At 48.5% G+C, this 21,821-nt stretch overlaps 3 protein-coding genes across 5 annotated transcripts; 2 read left to right on the forward strand and 1 right to left on the reverse strand.

Annotated features, from left to right (window-relative positions):
- The first annotated feature begins 4,667 nt into the window (after positions 1-4,667).
- On the forward strand, positions 4,668-12,190 carry LOC118232788 (ubiquitin-conjugating enzyme E2 E1-like). Of its 2 annotated transcripts, none has more exons than XM_035427899.1 (6): positions 4,668-4,993; positions 5,682-5,844; positions 6,635-6,685; positions 9,938-10,070; positions 10,876-11,023; positions 11,504-12,190. In XM_035427899.1, the coding sequence occupies exons 2-6, from the start codon at positions 5,690-5,692 to the stop codon at positions 11,599-11,601; spliced, it is 585 nt and encodes a 194-aa protein (XP_035283790.1). In that variant the 5' UTR covers positions 4,668-4,993; positions 5,682-5,689; the 3' UTR covers positions 11,602-12,190. The 2 variants fall into 2 exon arrangements, with proteins under 2 accessions (XP_035283790.1, XP_035283791.1); XM_035427900.1 differs by lacking the exon at positions 4,668-4,993 and adding an exon at positions 5,093-5,365.
- A 900-nt stretch (positions 12,191-13,090) lies between these two features.
- nkiras1 (NFKB inhibitor interacting Ras-like 1) lies at positions 13,091-15,440 on the reverse strand. Of its 2 annotated transcripts, none has more exons than XM_035430996.1 (4): positions 15,282-15,440; positions 14,943-15,050; positions 14,257-14,498; positions 13,091-14,043 (listed from the first exon to the last, which is right to left on the reverse strand). In XM_035430996.1, the coding sequence occupies exons 2-4, from the start codon at positions 15,034-15,036 to the stop codon at positions 13,801-13,803; spliced, it is 579 nt and encodes a 192-aa protein (XP_035286887.1). In that variant the 5' UTR covers positions 15,037-15,050; positions 15,282-15,440; the 3' UTR covers positions 13,091-13,800. The 2 variants fall into 2 exon arrangements, with proteins under 2 accessions (XP_035286887.1, XP_035286888.1); XM_035430997.1 differs by having other exon boundaries at positions 14,943-15,069; positions 15,282-15,429.
- Positions 15,441-15,906: 466 nt separating this feature from the next.
- On the forward strand, positions 15,907-19,439 carry rpl15 (ribosomal protein L15). Its single transcript, XM_035430995.1, has 4 exons — positions 15,907-16,014; positions 16,794-16,975; positions 17,929-18,065; positions 19,062-19,439. The coding sequence occupies exons 2-4, from the start codon at positions 16,804-16,806 to the stop codon at positions 19,365-19,367; spliced, it is 615 nt and encodes a 204-aa protein (XP_035286886.1). The 5' UTR covers positions 15,907-16,014; positions 16,794-16,803; the 3' UTR covers positions 19,368-19,439.
- Positions 19,440-21,821: the final 2,382 nt, after the last annotated feature.

Here is a 21,821-nt window from a genome sequence, read left to right on the forward strand (position 1 = left end):
GTCCTGCAGTAGATTTCCACTAAATTAACAGCGCTGTGGACCGTGTGGTAGTGTGATCTGGCATCCGCCCCGAGCCATGCTGTTCACGGTAGTTATCATTCATCACATTCATAAACTACAGTGTGAACCAATCCCCCAGACAGAGAACACACTCTTTAATCTCACACTAATCTCACACTTTAATCTGTGTGTGTGTGCACGTGTGTGTACACTAAAAGATGTTTGAGCTGGAATGTGTGTGTATGTATGTGTGTGAGTGTGCTTGTGTATACATGCGCATGGGTGTGTACACAGGTGTTTGAGCTGGAATGTGATTGTGTGTGTGTATGCGTGTGTGTACACTAAGAGATGTTTGAGCTGGAATGTGTGTGAATGTGTGTGTGTGTACATGAGCATGGGTGTGTACACAGGTGTTTGAGCTGGAATGTGATTGTGCGTGTACATGCATGTGTGTGTACACTAGGAGGTGTTTGAGCAGGAATGTGTGTGAGTGCGTGTGTGTGTGTGTGTCTCAGAAACAGTCCTGGTTTCCATCGTTCTTCCTGCCGTAGATCTGCTGGTGTCACAGTACAGTATGCACATACCACTCGGATCACGAGGTGCGCCTGTTTGGGTATGTTACGGGGTCAAGGGTCGAAGCTATCTATCGCCATGCAGGCACACTGAATGGTGACAGGGGTCAAAGGTCAGGAATGGAAACGCCCCGTTTATGGCCTTAAAGTCCATTAGCGGGTCACGTTTCATCAGTCACTGATAAAAACTGACAGAGAGGAACTTTCCATACGGTCCTCATGTTTACAAGAGCTGCTCTAAATCTGAAGTTTACAGCTGAAAGTGTAGTTTCCTCTTATTTTTACAGCTGTATCTACAGCATAGCGCTTTGGCAATTTTATTCCAACAGGATTAGCCAAGATGTATGGCCTGCCGACCTAGGAGAGTTATTTATTAAGCTATAATGTAGTATTTACTCACAGAAACAAACTATGCTCACTCTCTCTCTCTGCTGCCTTGTGGTTTTATGCAGTAACAAAATCTGCGGGCAATCACCGACTATTTCTGGAGGACTGACTTGAAATGAATAGAGCCTTTGGTTGTGGTCACAGTCTGAACATCTAACCTGTCAGTCACAGATTCAAAAGTGACAGCTGAATTGTGATGTCACAGAGAGGAATGATGTCATCGTTGACTCTTGTGCTGCGTTTGGTTGGCCTCGCCGCACGTGACCAAGTCGTATGTACTAGGTGTTTGTGTTCGGGTTGTCATCGGCAACTGGTAAGTTTATCATGTGAACAATACGTACTGTACGTCCGCTGAGATGTCAAGAAGCTGGACCAATGAGATCGCCTGCTGCAAGACGTGAATGACGGGAGCCAGACATGAACTCCGCTGTGTCTTCCTGACATTAACGGTGTGTGTGTCCGCGACAGGGCGATAGAGTGAGTGTTTTGTGTGCCTGCGTGTGACAGAAAAAGAAAGTGCATGTGATATAGAGAGTGAGTGTGTGTGTCTGTGTGTGAGAAGAAGTGTGTGTTTGTGGTAGAGTGACAAATTGAGTGTGTGTGTGTGTGTGAGAGAGAAAGAAAGGGCATGTGCTATAGACAGTGAGTATGAGTATGTGTGTGTGAGAGAGAGAGAGAGAGAGAGAGAGAGAGATAATGGATCTTTCTTTTGTTCATTAACAGCACACTGAAAGCCACTAATGATGTCACTGGGAAACCAATTAATGATGTCATCACCTTCTCACGGGTCACAGAGCTGCATTCAACCTCCATTTGTTTACAATGAAGAGAACAAACATGCAGCCAGGAGAAAAGGGATGAGAGAGAGAAAGCCTGCCAGAAAGTCACTGTGTGTGTGTGTGTGTGAGTGTATGTGTGTGTGCATGAGTGTATGCCTGTGTGTGAGTGTATGTGTGTAGGTGTGTGTGCGTGAGTGTATGCTTGTATGTGTGTGTGTACGCCTGTGTGTGAGTGTGTGTGTGTGCGTGAGTGTATGCCTGTATGTGTGTGTGTGTGTGTGGGTGTGTGAGTGTATGCCTGTATGTGTGTGACTATGTGTGTGTGTGCGTGCGTGAGTGTATGCCTGTATGTGTGTGACTGTGTGCGTGCGTGAGTGTATGCCTGTATGTGTGTGACTGTGTGTATGAGTGTGTGACTGTGTGGGTGTGTGTGTGTGTGCATGCGTGAGTGTATGCCTGTATGTGTGTGACTGTGTGGGTGTGTGCGTGTGTGAGTGTATGCCTGTATGTGTGTGAGTATATGCCTGTATGTGTGTGACTGTATGTGTGAGTGCGTGAGTGTGTGAGTATATGCCTGTATGTGTGTGACTGTGTGTGAGTGTATGCGTATTTGCGTGAGTGTATACCTGTATGTGTGTGAGTGTGTGTGCGTGAGTGTATGCCTGTATGTGTGTGACTGTGTGGGTGTGGGTGCGTGTGTGAGTGTATGCCTGTATGTGTGTGTGTGAGTGTATGCCTGTATGTGTGTGACTGTGTGTGTGAGTGCGTGCGTGTGTGTGTGTGTGTGTGTGTGTGTGTGCGTGCGTGAGTGTATGCCTGTATGTGTGTAGACTGAGGAAGGCAGTTTAGGAGCCTGCCCAGGACCCCAGTGAACAGGGCTGCCCTCTGTAACCACTGCAGCGGCCTCACAGTGAATCAGCACTTTTCCGCTCAACGTCTCGTCTGAAAATCAGACGCTTTTGTCCGCAAATTGGGGTACTTGGAGCTGTCAGTTCACTCGCTGCTACCTGAAACACTGGGAACTGTGCCAGCCAATCAGATCTCACGATCATACTTCTTTCCCCTGGGCAAGGACACAGCGGCGCCTCAGAACCAATGGTGGATGTTTGTAAACTTTTCCTTTATGACATCACTCAACCAATCAGAGGCCATTGAGCTGGCACTGAGGCTTTTAAAAACCCTCTTTTATGACATCACTTGACCAATTACAAAAGAGAATTGCAGCTGAAATCTACATAGCAACACATATTTGGAGAGAGACAATGTGCCTTGTATTCTATTTACCAAAATATAGGCAAACAGATCTAAGGAAATCAGTAACTTCATTCATAAAACCAGCTCATAAAACAATGCAATGTTCAAAGCATTTAATCTCACCTTAACTACATGTGTGGATGTTTTCTGAAAGCAGTCACTCCTAAAAGTGCACAGAGGTGTTCAGATGCCAGCTCTCTCCACTGGGTCCTTTAACATAATAATAAAAACTACTGTCTGCTCCGCAAGAACGGGAAAATCTGAACATATGTTCCTTGGTCTCTCTCTCTCTCTCTCTCCCTCACACACACACACACACAGGCTGTTTCTTCAGTCCGTTAAACGGATCATTTGGAAGACAGCACATGTGGAGGGCCTTGCGTGAGCCTCGTCTGATTAAAGTTATTTTGGTGCGGGTTCTGAAACTCTCCCGTCAGCGCCTGTTTCCGTGTCTCCCGGCATTTCACTGCTCAACCCCCCAACGCCCCCCCCCCAGCCCTGCCGAGACAGAGGCAGGTCGTGATAACAGATCTACCAGCCGCAGTCAAGACGGAGAGAAAAACAGGTTGTGGTCACACGTCACTCTCAAACACACTGCAGGTCTGCTTTGAAGACCACCTCAGGCAGTTCAGTAAAAAATAAATAAAAATAAATTTGAAAACCTTATCTGCCATTTACCTTCAGAGTGACGTTTCAAGACTTTTTTTAAGCCAGGTGCACAGGTGATATTTTAAGACAAGTGCTCAGGTAATATTTGTAAGACAGGTGCACAGGTAATATTTCCACAGGTAGGGGGAAATTATTTGTGTTAAATGAGGGCTGAATGTTTTGAGCAGAAAAATTGGACATTTTCACAACAATTTGAATATAACAACAAAAAAAGAACTTCCAAGTTTTGTGGGTGTGTTTCTGTGTGTGGGTGTTCCCACAAGTTCCTCCGCTACACCCCAGAAACTTGTTAGAACAAGGTGTGAAGGCATGCGTGTGTGTGTCTGTGTGTGAGTGTCCATGTGTGAGAGAGTGTGTGTGTGTGTGAGCCTTTATGTTCCTTGGCTGTAGCTGGTTTTGGCACTGTAGTAATGTGTGTAAAATCTGGGTTTTCAACACAAGGTCTGTGGACCCCTTGGGAGTCCTAAAAGGTATTCTAGGGGGTTGCCCAGCCAGACTTGATATGAGATGACTATACATAACGGAAAATACTTTTTAAATGGAATCCTTTCTAACTTATGATAGCTGCATCAGAAAAGGATGTAACCCCCCTATTGTAAAACACAGACTTATCTACAGACTAATGAGAGAGAGGGTCATAAACATTCTGTCTTTTGCTTTGAAGTGCCCCCCACCCGCTCCCTTCTCCAAAGAGAAATTCGAGAAAATTCTAATTTCCAGCCTCTAACCGAGAATAATTTCTCAAAACGAATACATCTAGACTCAAACAGGACGATATTTGTGAAACCGTTCCGTCTCCATCCTATCTGGAAACACGTCTGGAAAGTGTTCTCAAGTTCTTTCACACTTATTTTCCACGCTGACGAGAAAAAAACGTTATCACCTCAACCGCGCATATCGCTTTACCGGAAATATTTGTTTGTTATACTGTCACCTTTTATCGGTTGAAAACTCTATCTCTCTTTAAATTGGTTCTTTCCCGTTTTGCTTGACATTACCATCCGCCTCTACCTCCATTACACCGACACTTCCGCTCCCTGCCAGGCGAAAGACACGCGTCCAGGCGGCGTACCGAGCGCAGACACAAAGGAAGGTAGCTGCCGCTTAGCGGGCGAAAACACTCGTTTTTTTCCGCGGATCACGAGCAGACGTCCCTCCTTGGTCGTGTCTCGCGTCTCCGCGCTTTTGATTTCGAAGTCCTTAATATGAAGGAAGACGTTTAGCGGGTCCGGGAAAAGCAGAAAGGAAGCCGATCTAACCGAGGAGCGCGAGGCTGAGCCGAGATCAGTCGACTGCTTGTAGGCTAACGGAGGCGCGTGAAGAATAACAAAGGTTAGCTCAATGTCCCCGTGCGGCTTGCCGATTAAACACGACACGGCACTCTGATTTTTAATGTGACAGTTAACTAGTCGGTTCTTTTTTCAGAGTTTCACTGAGTGGCCTCGGCTACGTGGATGAGAGACATTTCGGAAATGTGTCGAATGCAAGCGACGCGGCTCCGTTTGGATTTCATTTCTGCTTCGTAGCAGCCAATTAGAATAAATCACTCCTCGCTGTATTTGTTACCAGTTTTACCTGATCTGAGTATTCCTGTCGGGAGCCTGAAAACCCTTTAAAAACATTTAGCAGGGTTTGTCAATGAGCGCAATTACAGGAACAAGTCCTTCGCGTCGTACTGGAAGGGGACCGGCTCACGGGGTTTGTGTAAGAATTCCACTCGTGAACAAAGCAGTGTTTGTTTTGTCTTATTTGGGCTAAATTTAGGACCAGAGCGCTCGGAACGTTCCGGATGTATTCTGGTGGCTTGTCTCCAAGTCAAAAGCGTCCGTGGCGCTTCAGACCCGAATTTGCTGCTGATTTAACTGACATTATTGCCCGAACAACACGTCTTATCCCGATCGTAGCCTAACTGCTTTCCAGTGCGACCGTGATGGAGCATTTGCCTTCAGGTTTGCAGCTCGCCAATTGCAGGGTCACGAGGCTACTATCTTGCAGCTTTCCCCCCCTTCTTCCCTCACAGAAGCCGGTATGTCGGATGAGGATTCGCGTGCCAGCACCAGTTCTTCGTCATCCTCTTCCTCATCTTCCACTCACCCGAAACAGAAAGACACGCCTAGCAAGAAACGAGAAAGCAAAACAAGCATGAGCAAAACCTCAAAACTGCTTTCCACCAGCGCGAAGAGGTAACCGACCGACCACGCGATTCCGAAGAGTGGCGTGGGTCACTTTTATCGAGTCGTTAGCTGGACATTCTCTCATGAGAATTATTGCCCCGTTGTGACCGTGCACGGGGACAGGCGTGCAAGTGATCCGGAATTATTGTGTCATCACATGGAAACGACGGTGGAATGTTTACTTGGTGGTTACAATGCATGATGAGTAGCTATGTTATTGCACAGTAACCAGGCTACAAGCGCCGTTTCGCCTGTTTTTTGTTTTACATTATGTCTTCAGTTTGGAAGGCGTTTAAGAGTTTCTATCAGTTGTAGCTGTAAACCAACTACCGGCGGGTAGCCCAGTTAAGGCTCAGCGTGCATTCGAGGCTGCTGCAGACGCGCGTCTCCTTTAAGAGATAACGCAACAAGCACCGCTTTTCCGTTTCTGCTTAGGATCAACTCATTTGCATATTAACTTATTCGGCTCGTTGCGAAAATTCTGAAAGGAATATTTACAATTTTTCACCTACTGCCGTTTCTCACGGCGGTGGACTTTGGCCCTACGCCGACTCCGGGGCAATTTCTTACTGTTTAAGTGGTCATTTCAGCCTTTGAGGTAAAACACACAAAATTGGTGGCGCTGGGAGCGGCCATGTTGTTTTCTCGTGCAGTTGTGCACAGCTGGTCGTGCGTGCCTGCGCACGAGCGCCCTGGAGACCAGCTGGTGACAGGCGCTGGTACTAAATTGAAATGTAAGTGTTGTGTGTGTGTGTGTGTGTGTGTATATAATGTATACATTTTTTCACGTGCTTTGTAGGATTCAGAAGGAACTGGCAGATATCACCGTGGATCCTCCACCGAACTGCAGGTATGGTTCACTGAATCTTTCTGGGTTTATTTTTCACCAGGCCTCTTGAAAATGCTTCTGTAGGCTGTTGGATGTTGTATGGCAAACCCAGGCACACGAGGAGCATTATGGTGTGCTGTGGTAGATCCAGGAAACCTCTGGCTTGAATTCATTTCTGGTTGAATTTCAGTTTAATACATAAAATATTTAGCGGCCTATACATGCATAATTCTTAGTTACATCGTTTTTTTTTAAAATTGCCTTTTGGTAAAGGGCTCACTGTGCTGTTTGGCTAAAGTTGGCCTGCTTTGTGGTTTTGGGCTGTCGGATAAGAACGTTTCAGGAAAATATAGAGTCGGGACGGTTCCGCGAAACCTGGCGTTCCAACGTGTTGGCTGAGCCACGGCGGCGGGAAAATGGAATTCCGTTCCGTCTTTACCGGGAAGGCCGTCTGTGCGCCGTTTCCTACGCTCGGCGCGGAATTGTGTCGGCGATGGAAGCTGTTCGCCTTTCAGAGTGCGTGCGAAGTTCTGCAGGCCTCGTCTGCGTTCCTCGAGCATCGGACGGACGGGCTTACGTAGCCAGGGTCATGCTTTTACCAGGGAGAGAAAAGCGTCACAGGAGTCAAATGGGAGATTTCACGGAAGGCCGGGACTTAAAGCTGATTGGACAGCGTGGTTACTCTTCATAGGTTGGTGGCCTGTCCGTGGTGTAGTCCTGCCTCTCGTCCAATGCACGCTGGGATAGGCTCCAGCACCCCCTGCGTCCTTGCTCAGGATAAGTGGGTATAGATAATGGATGGATGGATGGTTAGCCCTCTTACTGATTGTTATATTCCGTACGAAAAGCATGTAAATCATAAATAACTTGCTTATGTGTTTGTTTCTTTTGTATTGACGGCTGTGTTTATTTTGAAATGTGAGGTTTCCCTGTTTGGGTGGGGAAGCACCTTGTGCTCGTTAAAACTTGTGAAGCCTGTCTTTTTTTAGTGTTTGACACTGTTTACTGTTTGCCACGTGCCTAGCCAGCTTCCACAATGGGGTGTATTGTTGCTAAGTTACCCCAACTGTGGACTATGTTCTACGCTGAGCTTACAGAGAGAGAGAGAGGACTGGTAGAGAGAGAGAGAGAGAGGGAGAGGTCTCATAGAGGGAAAGAGCAAGAGAGAAAGGGTCCAAAGAGAGAGAGAGAGAGAGAGGGAGAGAGAGCTCATAGAGAGGGAGAGTGTTGTGTGTGAGGAAGAGAGAGATAAAAGGCCAGAGATTGAGAGAATAAGAGCGACTGGAAGACCAGGTTTGGTGCAGTTTGGTTTGGTTACAGTCTCTGTGATATACAGGCCAGAGACTCACACCCCCAGCTGCTTGATGAACACAGACTGAGCGCTGAGGCTCTGCTGGGTCTGTGGGGGCTGTGTGAGCCCTGTGGGAGACGGCAGACAGAGGCCTGTTAGGCTGCTGATATCAGCCCCATACGGCTTCTGTACCGCCTCTGTGCCATACAGCCTGTGTGTTGTATGGTCTCTGTGCCATACGGCCTCTGTGCCGTACTGCCTCTGTGCCATACGGCCACTGTGCCATACAGCCTCTGTGCTGTATGGTCTCTGTGCCATACAGCCTCTGTGCCGTACGGTCTCTGTGCCGTACCGCCTCTGTGCCATACGGCCTCTGTGCCGTCCGGTCTCTGTGCCATACAGCCTCTGTGCCATACGGCCACTGTGCTGTACCGCCTCTGTGCTGTACGGTCTCTGTGCCATACGGCCACTGTGCTGTATGGTCTCTGTGCTGTATGCTGTGCTGTACACTCTGTGTTGTACGGTCTCTGTGCCATACGGCCACTGTGCTGTACCGCCTCTGTGCTGTACGGTCTCTGTGCCATACGGCCACTGTGCTGTACCGCCTCTGTGCTGTACGGTCTCTGTGCCATACGGCCACTGTGCTGTACCGCCTCTGTGCTGTACGGTCTCTGTGCTGTACAGCCTCTGTGCCGTACGGTCTCTGTGCTGTATGCTGTGCTATACAGTCTCTGTTGTATGGCCTCTGTGTTGTATAGTCTCTGTGCTGTATGCTGTGCTGTATGGTCTCTATGCTGTATGCTGTGCTGTACGGTCTCTGTGCTGTACACTGTGCCATATGCTGTGCTGTTGCAGCCCTGAAGAATCACTGTTATAGTTCATGAAAATGCTGTGTAAGTTCGCTTTCTGAACTGACTCACGACTAAAAACATCAGGATGCTCTAACATTCGCTACAGCTGTCTGTGTCCCGTTTCTGTAGAATATGTAAAAATGAAGGGCTTTTGGAAGCTGTGAAATGAGTCAGGGGAGTTGGGTAAACAGAAATGCATTCGTGTAGAAAGCTGCAGGACCGAAGGTGGCTGGTCCTGCTTGTGAATGAGGTCATGACTTTGGCACAGTAAGTCAGCGTGTTCATGTATGACTGTACAGACCGCCAGAATCGCGTGTGGTCGCGCAGACAAACCGAAGACGATTTACCGCGTCTGGTCTGTGGGGGCGGGGGGGGGGGGGGGCGGGCGGGCGTGGCGCATGGCTGGACTCCGGGGTGGGCGTGGCGAGCCGCGGCGGCTCGGACGCGGGGGGGTGGCGGGTTTCTGCGACAGCGAAGGCGGGAGAGAGGGACGGGCTGGCGGGCGGCCGGGCGGGCGGGAGAGAGGGGCGGGCTGGCGGGCGGCCGGGCGGGCGGGAGAGAGGGGGCGGGCGGGCGGGCGGGGGGGCGGGCGGCGGGCTGGCTACGCTAAACGACCCTGTGGTAAATTAAGGCCGTAACTCTGGGCTCTTTAGCGAGGACGCGGGCTTCCCCCGAAATAACCTTTACTCCGGTCGCCATGGCAACCCAGGGGGCGGGCGTCCCTGTTCCTGTTTACGCTTTTTATACCTTCTGTAGTTCTTGTGTTTAGCGTTTAGCGTGTGTGTGTGTGTGTGTGTGTGTGTGTGTGTGTGTGTGTGTGTGTGTGTGTGTGTGTGTGTGTGTGTGTGTGTGTGTGTGTGTGTGTGTGTGTGTGTGTGTGTGTGTGTGTGTCTGTATGTGTGTGTAATGTTGGGCCTAAGGTAAATAACCTGTGTGTATGTGTGTGTATGTGTATGTGTGTGTGTCTGTATGTGTGTGTAATGTTGGGCCTAAGGTAAATAACCTGTGTGTGTGTGTGTGTGTGTGTCTGTGTGTGTATGTGTATGTGTATGTGTGTGTGTCTGTATGTGTGTGTAATGTTGGGCCTAAGGTAAATAACCTGTGTGTGTGTGTGTGTGTGTGTGAGAGCAGTGCTGGGCCGAAGGGAGATAACATCTACGAGTGGCGCTCCACCATCCTGGGCCCCCCCGGGTCTGTGTACGAGGGGGGGGTCTTCTTCCTGGACATCGCCTTCACCCCCGACTACCCCTTCAAGCCCCCAAAGGTAAGCCCTGCCCCCAATATACCCCCAGGGAATGCTTCAACTATGCAAACTACCCCTCTGAACTGCCCCAGAGTGCACTCGATGTCAGTTTGCCCTAGAGGTTACCTCTACACCTGATATACGTACCCAAATACCCCTTCACTCCCTCAAATTTACCCCCAGGGGCTTTGGGTGAGCAGAACCTGCATTCCTGTGTAATGTTGCTGTGTGGGTTTGTTACGGATGAGAAAGGGATTGTTCAGCACGCAGAAATCCTGATAGTTTAGGACCTGTCTGTATCGTCCCATAACTACCTGCACACTGTAATCGGACTAATCGCCTACTCCCTCCTAACTGCTGTACTGCATGTCCGCCACCAGAGGGTGCTACAGCTACAGCCCAGTAATATCAGTGGCAGGACTGACAGCGAGTGCAGGCTTATCTCAGTGCTGTCATTGCGGGGGTGGAAAATTATGTAAATATTTGAGGGAGCTAGCCCTGCTGGAAATACGAGGTTTTTCATAAACACACACAGAGGGCTGACAGCAGCGGAGGCTGTTCAGTTATAAAGCCAAACATTAATCCCTGAAGCACTTGGGACCTGAACAAAAGCAGTATTTCCAGATCAAACAGGAAAAATCACATCCCTGATTTAGTCCGAAAAACACTGTTCAAAACTTAAATGGTGAAGTCTTAATAAAGGCATACTTCAGTTTGAGGCGTAAGATGTCTAATGGCTTGTAGAACTTCCTCAGGCTTGTGTGTGTGTGCGTGTGTGCGGTCACGTGTCCACGCTTGTGTCTGACTCCTCCCTTCCGTTTCCTAGGTGACGTTCCGCACCAGAATCTACCACTGCAACATCAACAGCCAGGGCGTGATCTGCCTGGACATTCTGAAGGACAACTGGAGCCCCGCCCTCACCATCTCCAAGGTGCTGCTGTCCATCTGCTCCCTCCTCACAGACTGCAACCCGGGTAAGCCACGCCCCTCTGCCGCAGGACACGCCTCTGCTGATTTTGTCCGGTGCACTGAAACCAATGGGAATACTCTCAGAAAGTGCTAACCACTCCTTCTGGACCTATTGGCAGTGTCCGCTGCACCAGGCAAGATCAACTGAGCACAGAAAAATATTTGAATCCTAAGCAAATATATGTTTGACCCAGGTCTGGTTTCTGCAGATCTGGTTCTCCGGTTACACAGAGTTCTCCGGTTACACACGGTTTAAGAGCACAGGTATGTTTTAACCATGTAAGTGTGTCCTAACCTCTCTCTCTCTCTCTCTCTCTCCCTCCCTCCCTCTCTCTCACTCTCTCTCTCTCTCTCTCTCTCCCTCTCTCTCCCTGCCTCCCTCCCTCTCCCTCCCTCCGTCTCTTTCTCTCTCTCCCATCCTCCATCTCTCTCTCTCTCTCTCCCACCCTCCCTCTCTCTCTCTCTCCCCCCCCCCCCCCCCTCAGCGGACCCACTGGTGGGGAGCATCGCCACGCAGTACACAACGAACAGAGCCGAACACGACAGAACAGCCAAACAGTGGACCAAGCGCTACGCCACATAGGCCCCGCCCCCAGCCCCGCCCCCTGCCCTTCCCCACCCACTGAGCCCCGCCCCGCCGTCCTATGAGCCCTGCCTCTGCCCCACCCTCCTTCAAGCCCCGCCTCCTTTGCCACACCCCCTTCTGAGTCCCCTCCCACAACACACCACCACAAGTACTGCTACCGGTCAGTGGGTGGAGCTGATGGAACATTGCAGAGCAGGGGGGGCGGGGTGAGTCGGAAGGAAGGGGGCGGGGTTTGTTTCAGTTGCATATTTTGAGTCTTATTTTCCCAGATTGCATCACTTTCCTGTTTCTGCATCCTGTTGAACACAAATAGAAATACAAGCCAGCAATAAAGTCCTTGTCTGTGTGGCAGGTTCAGGTTTTTTTTTTTTCTTTTTTCCCATGTTTCCTTGTTCTGTTGTTGATGGGTTTTTCGGTATTTTCTGCTATGACCCGGTGGATAAATTTGACCTTTTGTTTTCTGTTTTGACTGCTTGTGGAGTGTCGTTCGAACAAGGTCCGTCCAGCTGGGCCAAATCTCAAGCTTTTCAATGTGAATCTTCCAAGTGATGAATTTATCAGTTTTATTAAAGTTATAATTGATGTACTCCGTCTTTTGGCCACATTTTTTGTATTTCAGTCACCAGCCATTACAAAAGCATTCAGCGCTGTCAGACCAAGTCTCATTCATACAAAGGGCTATAATGAGCCAGCCTGGTTCCAGCTCTACAGTGGGAAAGGGCTATAATGAGCCAGCCTGGTTCCAGCTCTACAGTGGGAAAGGACTATAATGAGCCACCCTGGTTCAGCTCTACAGTGGGAAAGGGCTATAATGAGCCAGCCTGGTTCAGCTCTACAGTGGGAAAGGGGTATAATGAGCCAGCCTGGTTCAGCTCTACAGTGGGAAAGGGCTATAATGAGCCAGCCTGGTTCCAGCTCTACAGTGGGAAAGGGGTATAATGAGCCAGCCTGGTTCCAACTCTACAGTGGGAAAGTGCTATAATGAGCCAGCCTGGTTCCAGCTCTACAGTGGGAAAGGGCTATAATGAGCCAGACTGGTTCCAACTCTACAGTGGGAAAGGGGTATAATGAGCCAGCCTGGTTCCAGCTCTACAGTGGGAAAGGGCTATAATGAGCCAGCCTGGTTCCAACTCTACAGTGGGAAAGGGCTATAATGAGCCAGCCTGGTTCCAGCTCTACGGTGGGAAAGGGCTATAATGAGCCAGCCTGGTTCCAGCTCTACAGTGGGAAAGGGCTATAATGAGCCAGCCTGGTTCCAGCTCTACAGTGGGAAAGGGGTATAATGAGCCAGCCTGGTTCCAGCTCTACAGTGGGAAAGGGCTATAATGAGTCAGCCTGGTTCCAGCTCTACAGTGGGAAAGGGCTATAATGAGTCAGCCTGGTTCCAGCTCTACAGTGGGAAAGGGGTATTGGAAACCCATGACAACTTTATAAAATTATGAATTTAGAAATCAATTGATTCACACTGAGCAAATAAACACTACTGTCCAGTGAATTCACATTCTTTTAATAGGTTGGGTATCACAGTGTTAATGAAGACAAGCTACATATCTAAGGGTTTTTTCCCCCCTCAAATCATCACACATTGTACCCTCCACCAAAACCACCTCCTGTGCTTCTTCATCGGTAAAGTGCAAAAAGTAAATTACCAAAAATAAAACTCTTTTCTAGGAAACGTTTAAAAAAAGACAAAAAGAACACACAGACTCTCACAACTGTAAGAAAAGCGCAATGACCAGTCGCAGGAAGAGTGAGCAACTGACCAATCAAAGCAGAGTATATTATTACATAATATGTGACATCAGCTCTTCCTTTACTACTTTCTAGCCTGATCTCTTCATAATGTGCTTGTACTTAGTTTTTGAGCCAAAACGGCTCCCCTATCTACTTCCCCATAATCTGTTTGTTCTTTCCTCTCCAATGTAGCAATGGGAGACTGAGGCTTCACAAACCCCAGCATTGGTGGAGCGCTATCACTGACTCGCTGATTATCAACCAATCATAAAACATGTTGCTATGGGGAATGGAATAATTTGATTGGCTAATTAATGAGTCACTGACTGATTGTGTATGGCTTCACTTTCTCATTGCTTCTCCAAAGTGCTTGAGCCAAAATGGCTGCCCTCCCCTGCCCACCCTCCATCGGCGATGCGCTAATCCCCCTCCCTCCAGAGCCGTAATGGCGGCGGCAGCGGCTCAGATGTCGTTGGACGGCGTGCCCTTGCTCTTGCGGCCGGGCAGGGGGAAGGCGGACTTGCTCTGGGGCTGGGTGAGGCGGCTGGTGAGCACGGTGAAGGGCTCGATGAGGGAGGAGCGCTCCGTCACGCTCACCTCCCACAGCTTCACCTTCTCCCCCCGCGCCCACACCTGCGCCGTCTCTGCCTCCACCTGCCGCCGGTCCCGCAGGTCCGTCTTATTCCCCAGCACGATGACCGCCACCTGGGGAAGGGGCCGGGGTTTAGCAGTGCAATGGATAAGGAGCTGGTCTTTTAACCTAAAGGTCACAGGTTCAGTAGGACACCGCCATTGTACCCTTGAGCAAAGGTACTTAACCTGCACTGCTTCAGTCTATATCCAGCTGTATACATGGATACAACGCTGTGTAAAAAAAAAAGATTTGCGTAAGTCGTCATCGCAGCAGCCGTACCGTACCTCCTTCTTGTCCCTGGACTTGTCGATCTCCTTCTTGAGCAGGTCCACCTTCTTGAAGGACTCCAGGCTGTCCACGCTGTAGACCAGCACGAAGCCGTCGGCCACCGAGTAGTAGTGCTTGGGCAGCTCCAGGCTGTCGTGGAGCCCCCTGGTGTCGTACAGGCGCAACTGCTCCTTGACGCCGCGGTCCGTCTCCACGGACGCCACGTACACGTCCTCCACCGTTTCGCCGGACTCCGAGCCTGCCGCCGCCCCACGGGCGGGAAAACCAAGGATTCCCAGTTCAGGCTTTCAGGTTGGAATGACATGGAATGTGTGTGAATCCACCTGAGTGCATCAGGTGAGTGCATCAGCTCAGTGTGTCAGGTGAGTGCGTCATGTGAGTGCATCAGGTGAGTGTGTCAGGTAAGTGCGTCATGCGAGTGTCTTGGGTAAGTGTGTCAGTTAAGTGCATCAGCTAAGCGTGTCAGGTAAGTGCATCAGGTGGGTGTGTCAGGTGGCTACATCAGGTGAGAGTGAAATTTAGAATACTGTTGATGCTTCCCAGCATTGCAGGAATACTTTACTCCTTGACAGCGCTTACATACAATGTGTGTGTGTGTGTGTGTGTTTGTGTGTTTTGACTTGAGATAAACAACGTCATAAAAGATAAACCATTATACTGCTCACAAGCGCGAGCTACTAACCGACAGTGTGATTCCCGTAAAGTAGCTGCTCCAGGATCGCAGTCTTCCCCACCGAAGCCAAGCCGCAGACCACCACCTTGCACCCCTTCCCCATGGCGACCCGGTGACCTTGGGTATCGGAAACCACCAGGGACACGAACGTGTAAAACACACGAAAGATTGGATTAAATCTGTCACAACGAAGGCAATGCAAAATGCAATACACCCGAGGGCGTAAATCAGCTTGCTAACCCGAAAGTTGTGTGACGTTCCAAAAAAATAATAATCAATAAAGTTCGCTCGCACGTCCTTACATCATTGCAAAAGGAAAAACAGAACTCATAATGGGCGGGGGTTTACCTTGCAACAGTGCTGGTAATGCCAATCACAAGAAATAAGATCCGATCCTTTTGGTTTTTTGGAGTGCGCCGAACCGCGAAGTCTGATGTATCTCCTCCGCACTACCGAGGTCCCATGCTGTTACTGCGGCTGCGATGACGTATTCGCACCAGGAAGCTCCATGCAATGTGCACGCATGCGCCGAATTCCACTCTCGCTTTGGGGGACAGCGGCTCGTCAGCCGGATACATTACTAAAGTTGTTTTAAGACATTGACCATGAATCAGAACGCCAAGTCCAAATATTCGGCCCAAGTATTATGTGTAAAAATTCCTAACGAACTCTACAGAGGGTAGACCGGGCGAACAACGTCTAGCTACTTTATTTTGCATCGATGCCCATGTATACGTACGCGATTTCTGCTGGATACTATTTAATTTTCTTATGTAATAATATTTATGTCCGGTAGATACTAGAATTATTAGACGTTTGTTCATTATCCAGGTTTGTATTGCGGGGAAGATACAGCTGCATTTACACACCCCTCCCCCCACGAAAATTAGTGACATGAAATGAACTTTTGCCAAAATAATTTTTGTCTAATGAAATAATAACTGAAACAGCTGACGTAAGATTTATGGCGAACTTCATTTCCCAGCCAAGACAGCGCGTTTCGCAGGAAATGTCGTTTTAACATTTCTCTTAAGGCATGCTGGGAAATTCTCCTCTCTCTTTCCGGTTCGTACGCCATCATGTAAGTGAGAATTCTTCTAATACTCTCACTGTAAAATCCACTTAAATCTATCATAAAAACAATGTCATCGGGCCTCAAATTGTTACAGTTCATATAACTTGCATTTTAAAATGTGGATGTAGTCGATATTTTAGTATTTTGTTGTAAACGAAAGTGACTTTTTGTGGATATTGGGCTCCTGGTAATGTGTACGAGCATGTAACTACGGCTCTGGCCATTTTAAACAGTCGACAGAACTGAATGAAATAATTATTTGGTTCTGTGGCACCGTTAAGGCAGTAATTCATTTATATGCTTTTTTTAATGTACATTTGAATCCTGACTATGTGTCACGTTTTGTAGCGTTTGACTGAATCACTGTTTGAGAAGTTGTAGGTTTGCACTAGCACTAGCGCTAGCTTGCAGCGCCGCGGCCTTGTTACGGTGGCATGGCCGGTTGAGAGGACCACAGTGTAAAATTAAGCGGCTTGTTATTTTCAGGGAAACTCGCTGTGTGTAAAACTAAAATACCACCACGATTGATACTTGCTGTGGAATGATGACAAGACAGCTAGCTTGCCTATTGGCAGGCTAATAGTTGCTTTTAATTGTTTTGGTAATGCGACCCTGTATCTGAACAGTTTGGTTGCCAGTTACGATGGCATGAGCATGAATGTTGACGGGATGTTTGTACGTTGCACCTCGTGCAGCCTGCTTAATTCCTCTTTTTCAATTAAATTTGCTTTAGTAGCATGACAACATTACATTTCTTTCTCTCTCTCTTTCTCTCCCGGTCGTAGCTGAGACAGCATGGGTGCGTACAAGTACATGCAGGAGCTATGGAGGAAGAAGCAGTCGGACGTGATGCGTTTTCTGCTCCGCGTCCGGTGCTGGCAGTACCGACAGCTCTCCGGTCTTCACCGGGCACCCAGGCCCACTAGACCCGACAAGGCCCGCAGGCTCGGGTACAAAGCCAAGCAAGGTACCGTAATGACGGCTCCTCCGGTCAGATACGAGCTAACCGGTCTCCAGGAACACATAACTTCGGTTCTATATCACTGTATCTGTGCATAAGTCACTAAAGGCACTATATTTGATTGTATAGGTAAGCTGTGGGTAACGGTGCGCCTCCGATGTTTATAATTTTGACTGAGTTTGCATGCCTCAACAGTCCTTACCTTTATGGATTGTTCTTCATGTGTTTATACCTGTGATGGGCAACGGAAGCTTTCGGATTGGCTGTATTGGTAATGATGAACTGTACAGGAACTGGTACGCCAGTACTACGCTTCAAAAGCCAGCATCCAGGCGAGGCAGCATGGGTCTTTGTTTTGGTTCAGTACCTGCCTCGTGCAGAAGGAGCACGTTTTATTTGACACTGATCCTGAGAGATTTAACAGGACCGGTTTACACACAGTGCTCGTTAGTAAGAGCTGCGTGAACTAAGGCTCAGAACGTGACCGGTGTTCTCGTTATCAAACAGTGCCAAGAAACACGTATGTCCTAAGCTGTGTTTGTAATGTTGTCAGTTATAAAATTAATGATCATAACTAATCACAATGAGTTCCTTTTCCCATCTTTAAAAAAAAAAAAAAAAATTGAAGTGTTTTTCTTGTGAAATGTTGTCAAATCAAGGACGTGTCTGGCGTCAGTTTGTCAGTGTGTTGGCAGGGCTGCCTGACCCTGTTCCTGGAGATCTGCCGTCCTGTAGGCTTTCACTCCAACCCTGACAAAGCACACTTCATTCAACAGCTAGCGATCTCATTGAGCTGCTGTTTTAGTAGAATCAGGTGTGCCACTTCAGGGCTGACATGAAAACTGGCAGGATGCTAGATCTCCAGGAACAGGGTTGGGCAGCCCTGGTTGTACGTTGTGCGCTGACCAATGGTAGAGCGCGATGTTGAATCCCCCCTGTCTGTGATTGGCCGTTCGCAGGATACGTGATCTACCGCATCCGCGTGCGCCGCGGCGGCCGCAAGCGTCCCGTGCCCAAGGGCGCCACCTACGGCAAACCCGTTCACCACGGCGTCAACCAGATCAAGTTCGCCCGCAGCCTGCAGTCCACAGCCGAGGTGAGCCCGTCTGCGCAGACTTGGCACGGCATGACGTAATGCCCCGCATTCTGCCCAGGACAGACTGCGCAGACCGCCTGCGCAGACTTAGCACGGCATGGCGTAATGCCCCACATTCAGCCCAGGACAGACTGCGCAGACTTAGCATAACATTCTGCCCAGGACAGACTGCCTGCGCAGACGTAGCATAACATTCAGCCCAGGACAGACTGCGCAGATGTAGCATAACATTCAGCCCAGGACAGACTGCGCAGACCGCCTGCGCAGACTTAGCTTAACATTCTGCCCAGGACAGACTGCGCAGACCGCCTGCGCAGACTTAGCATAGCATAACGTAAGGCCCCACATTCAGCCCAGGACAGACTGCGCAGACCGCCTGCGCCTGTGACATCACTGAACATGTCAGCCAAAGATCCAACAGACCGGCCAGATGAGCAGCTCCATGTTCACACTGAAAATGTTGTCTGCTGTTGATGATGAAACTATCATTTGTTGTAGCTTGTGAATATTCAAGAATGAGAGTGTTTGGGGGGGGGGGGGTAATATTGTTTTGCCCTTGAGCATCTCTTTCTTAATATTCATAAATGTAGTACCAGGATGAGGGGGGGGGGATTAGTGCTTCCTATTGACAGTAAGCAGCGGATGGGTGAATTGTAGGAGCACAATCTGGTTACCGTAGCAAATCTCTGGTTTTCTTGCCTGCAGATGTGCATGTATCACCGTGCAGTAATATCACGGTTGCCAAATGTGGTGGATTTCTGTAAGATTAATGGGAAAAGATTATTGGCTGAAAAGTATATATGTATTGGATATGGAAAATGGAAAAGCAGAAATGAAGCACTTAAGTTCTGAAACATAAAGCGCACAGATGCTGTGGCCCTTGAGGACCGGAGTTTTAAGAACTCTGGTGTACAGTTTGGCCAGGATAAGACCCTGTCGACCGGATAGCGGCAGCATCACACGTTTTTTTTTTTTCTTTTTTCTTTTTGGCGACAGGAGCGTGCCGGACGGCACTGCGGCGCCCTGCGGGTGCTGAACTCCTACTGGGTGGGCGAGGACTCCACCTACAAGTTCTTCGAGGTGATCCTGATCGACCCGTTCCACAAGGCGGTGCGCCGCGACCCGGACGCCCAATGGATCACCAAGGCGGTGCACAAGCACCGCGAGATGCGCGGCCTGACCTCGGCCGGCAAGAAGAGCCGCGGCCTGGGCAAGGGCCACAAGTTCCACCTGACCATCGGCGGGTCCCGCCGGGCCGCCTGGAGGAGGCGCAACACCCTGCAGCTCCACCGCTACCGCTAGGGGGCGCCCTCGTCCACGTCTGTACATTCAAACAAATAAAAAAAGCGCTCTTTTTTTTGTGGGGAACAGTCAGTCTCTTTGTTCTGTCCTTTTTTTCTAAAGCGAGCTGGGGTGTGAAGCATTTCTGTGGATATCGCAGTTTTGCGCGTTTGAGCTCTCAGGAGCCAAGGCTGAAATTTGTCCACACGCTGGAGGTTTCAGCAGTTTACTGGCTTTGTGTTATTAGCCTTGAAAATGGGTTTTGGCTTTGACTCATTTTTCACACAAGTTTCAAGTTTACATTATCTACATCTGGACATTATATTACATTACAATTATTTAGCAGACACTTTTACCCAAAGCGATGTACAAAAAAATTCATATCAAGTTCTTGCTGTTATCCTAGGACAGCAACACACAGCTAACACTCAACAGCTACATTTTACTGGGAACTAATTCATTTCTGGAAGTTTCTGGAATGTATTTTTACTTTTAATGCTTAATTATATTTGAGTATCGATTACTTTTCATATTGGAGTAGATTATCACTGAATGCTATCGGCGTCAGCTGTACAGATGCTGTCGCCCGTGGTGATGTGTGTGCGGATGTTGTTGCCCGTGGAGACGTGCGTGTCCGGATGCTGTCGCCCGCGGTGATGTGTGCAGATGCTGTCGCCCGCGGTGACACGTGTGTGCGGATGCTGTCGCCCTTGGCAACGTGCACGCAGAGGCTGTCGCCCATGGTGACGTGCTTGGATGCTGTTGCCATGGTGACGTGTTTATACATGTGCATCCCGCCACACAGCTGGGGGCAGGCTGGTACCCTGAAGAGCTGGGGGGGGTTAACCGGAGCTTCGCCTGGGTTAAATTACATCCGTTTAGTTCACAGACACTCTTACCCAGAGGCACATCACAGACACTCCTACCCAGAGGCACATGCAAACCCGAGTGCATTACTGCATTCGAGAGGCTCGCAAGAGCTGAAGGGGAGGATAATTAGCACACAGCCAGTAAGTGTTTTGAAAAAGTAGTTCTGTTTGCGAAGGCTACTGTCCTGATAAAAAAACTATTAAACTGCGTTGTCAACCAAATCCAGTTCATTTAGAAGACGTCAACTTGTGAGGTCGAACCCTAGCACTGCCATGCCTACATTTCTGTTGAGATGTTAAAGGGGTAACAACCAGTATTCAAAACCCATTACTCAAAATCACATTTTTAAGAGCTGTATATAAAGAACCAAAGGAATAGGATATTTAGCCTATTCATATTTTGTTTATCCTGACAGCAAGTTCTTAATATCGTCCACAGCCGACTGGCGAACCAAAATATTCACTTAGCATTATGCCAGTTTACCTTTTAACCAATCAGAGGTCCGATCAGTGGGCTCCCAATCAGAAGTGATCCTTCAGTGAAGGCCCACGGTTAGCATCCACCCCCTTAGCATGTCCAATATCCTTGTACTGGATGCACACTGTTGTCAGTCTTTTATGTATTTGGGCAAGATGGCTAAGAAGCTAATTTCCCAGAAGGTGCTGTGGGTGTTGGCTTTGGGGAGAATCCTCAAGCTCTGCTCACCTCTGGCTCAAACCTGAACGGCTGTATTGCGGTATCAGGATCAGCGGTTAAGTCTTCTACAGGCTCATCAGAGTCGGAGTCATCCGAGCCACCGATAATGTCCTTTTATTCAGAATCAGATATTTCGATGCTGTCCATTTCTGCCATCTTTTCAGCCGAAAGGTATAATAGCTGAGCTGTTCGTGTTCGCCTTATGACGTCACAGATCACAGAAGTAATTTTCCAGCGGGACGTCGTTCTTTCCGTCGGAAGCAATCAGTTTGCAAATTTGAAGCCATAATTTCAAAAACAATTTCAGCTTAATTTAACGATAAACCTCTAGTCTAGACTAAAAAAAATTGGTCTAATATCTTTGGGGGATGCCATTATGCGGTGCCTACCCTTTAAGTAAGAATCTATGACAATGGACACGCTCACAGACCACTGCCTCGTGCTTAGAAATGACATTTTGGCAAACTAGACATCTTTATCTTGTGTTGTTTTCAGCATGAAGACTGTATACGATATTCAGTGTGTATCACTGTTCACGGCATTTGTATATTACATTACATTACATTTATCTCGCAGACACTTTTATCCAAAGCTTTTATAATTTTATATACAGAGGAAGTGAAGAGTATATTTAGCACCACCTAGTGTTTGGCAAAAGCATTGTTGCTTCGTTCCCTCTGTCCAGGGATCCTACAAGGAAGAGAAGGCGATACTTTGCGGCGCTCCACTGTGACATCACAATAGAAAAATACGAGTAACTTCCAGCTTTGCTTTTAGATCATGCAGTCAGGAAAATAAACCTGCGCCTTAAATTTCAAATACACACATCATTGTAAATAAATATGTGAAAAATTATCTTTAGATCGTTCACTCTATATAAAGTAGACAACTATAAAATATCAGAACAGG

The sequence above is a fragment of the Anguilla anguilla genome, chromosome 8, assembly GCF_013347855.1.
Source record: "Anguilla anguilla isolate fAngAng1 chromosome 8, fAngAng1.pri, whole genome shotgun sequence".
NCBI classification, from domain to species: Eukaryota; Metazoa; Chordata; class Actinopteri; order Anguilliformes; family Anguillidae; genus Anguilla; species Anguilla anguilla.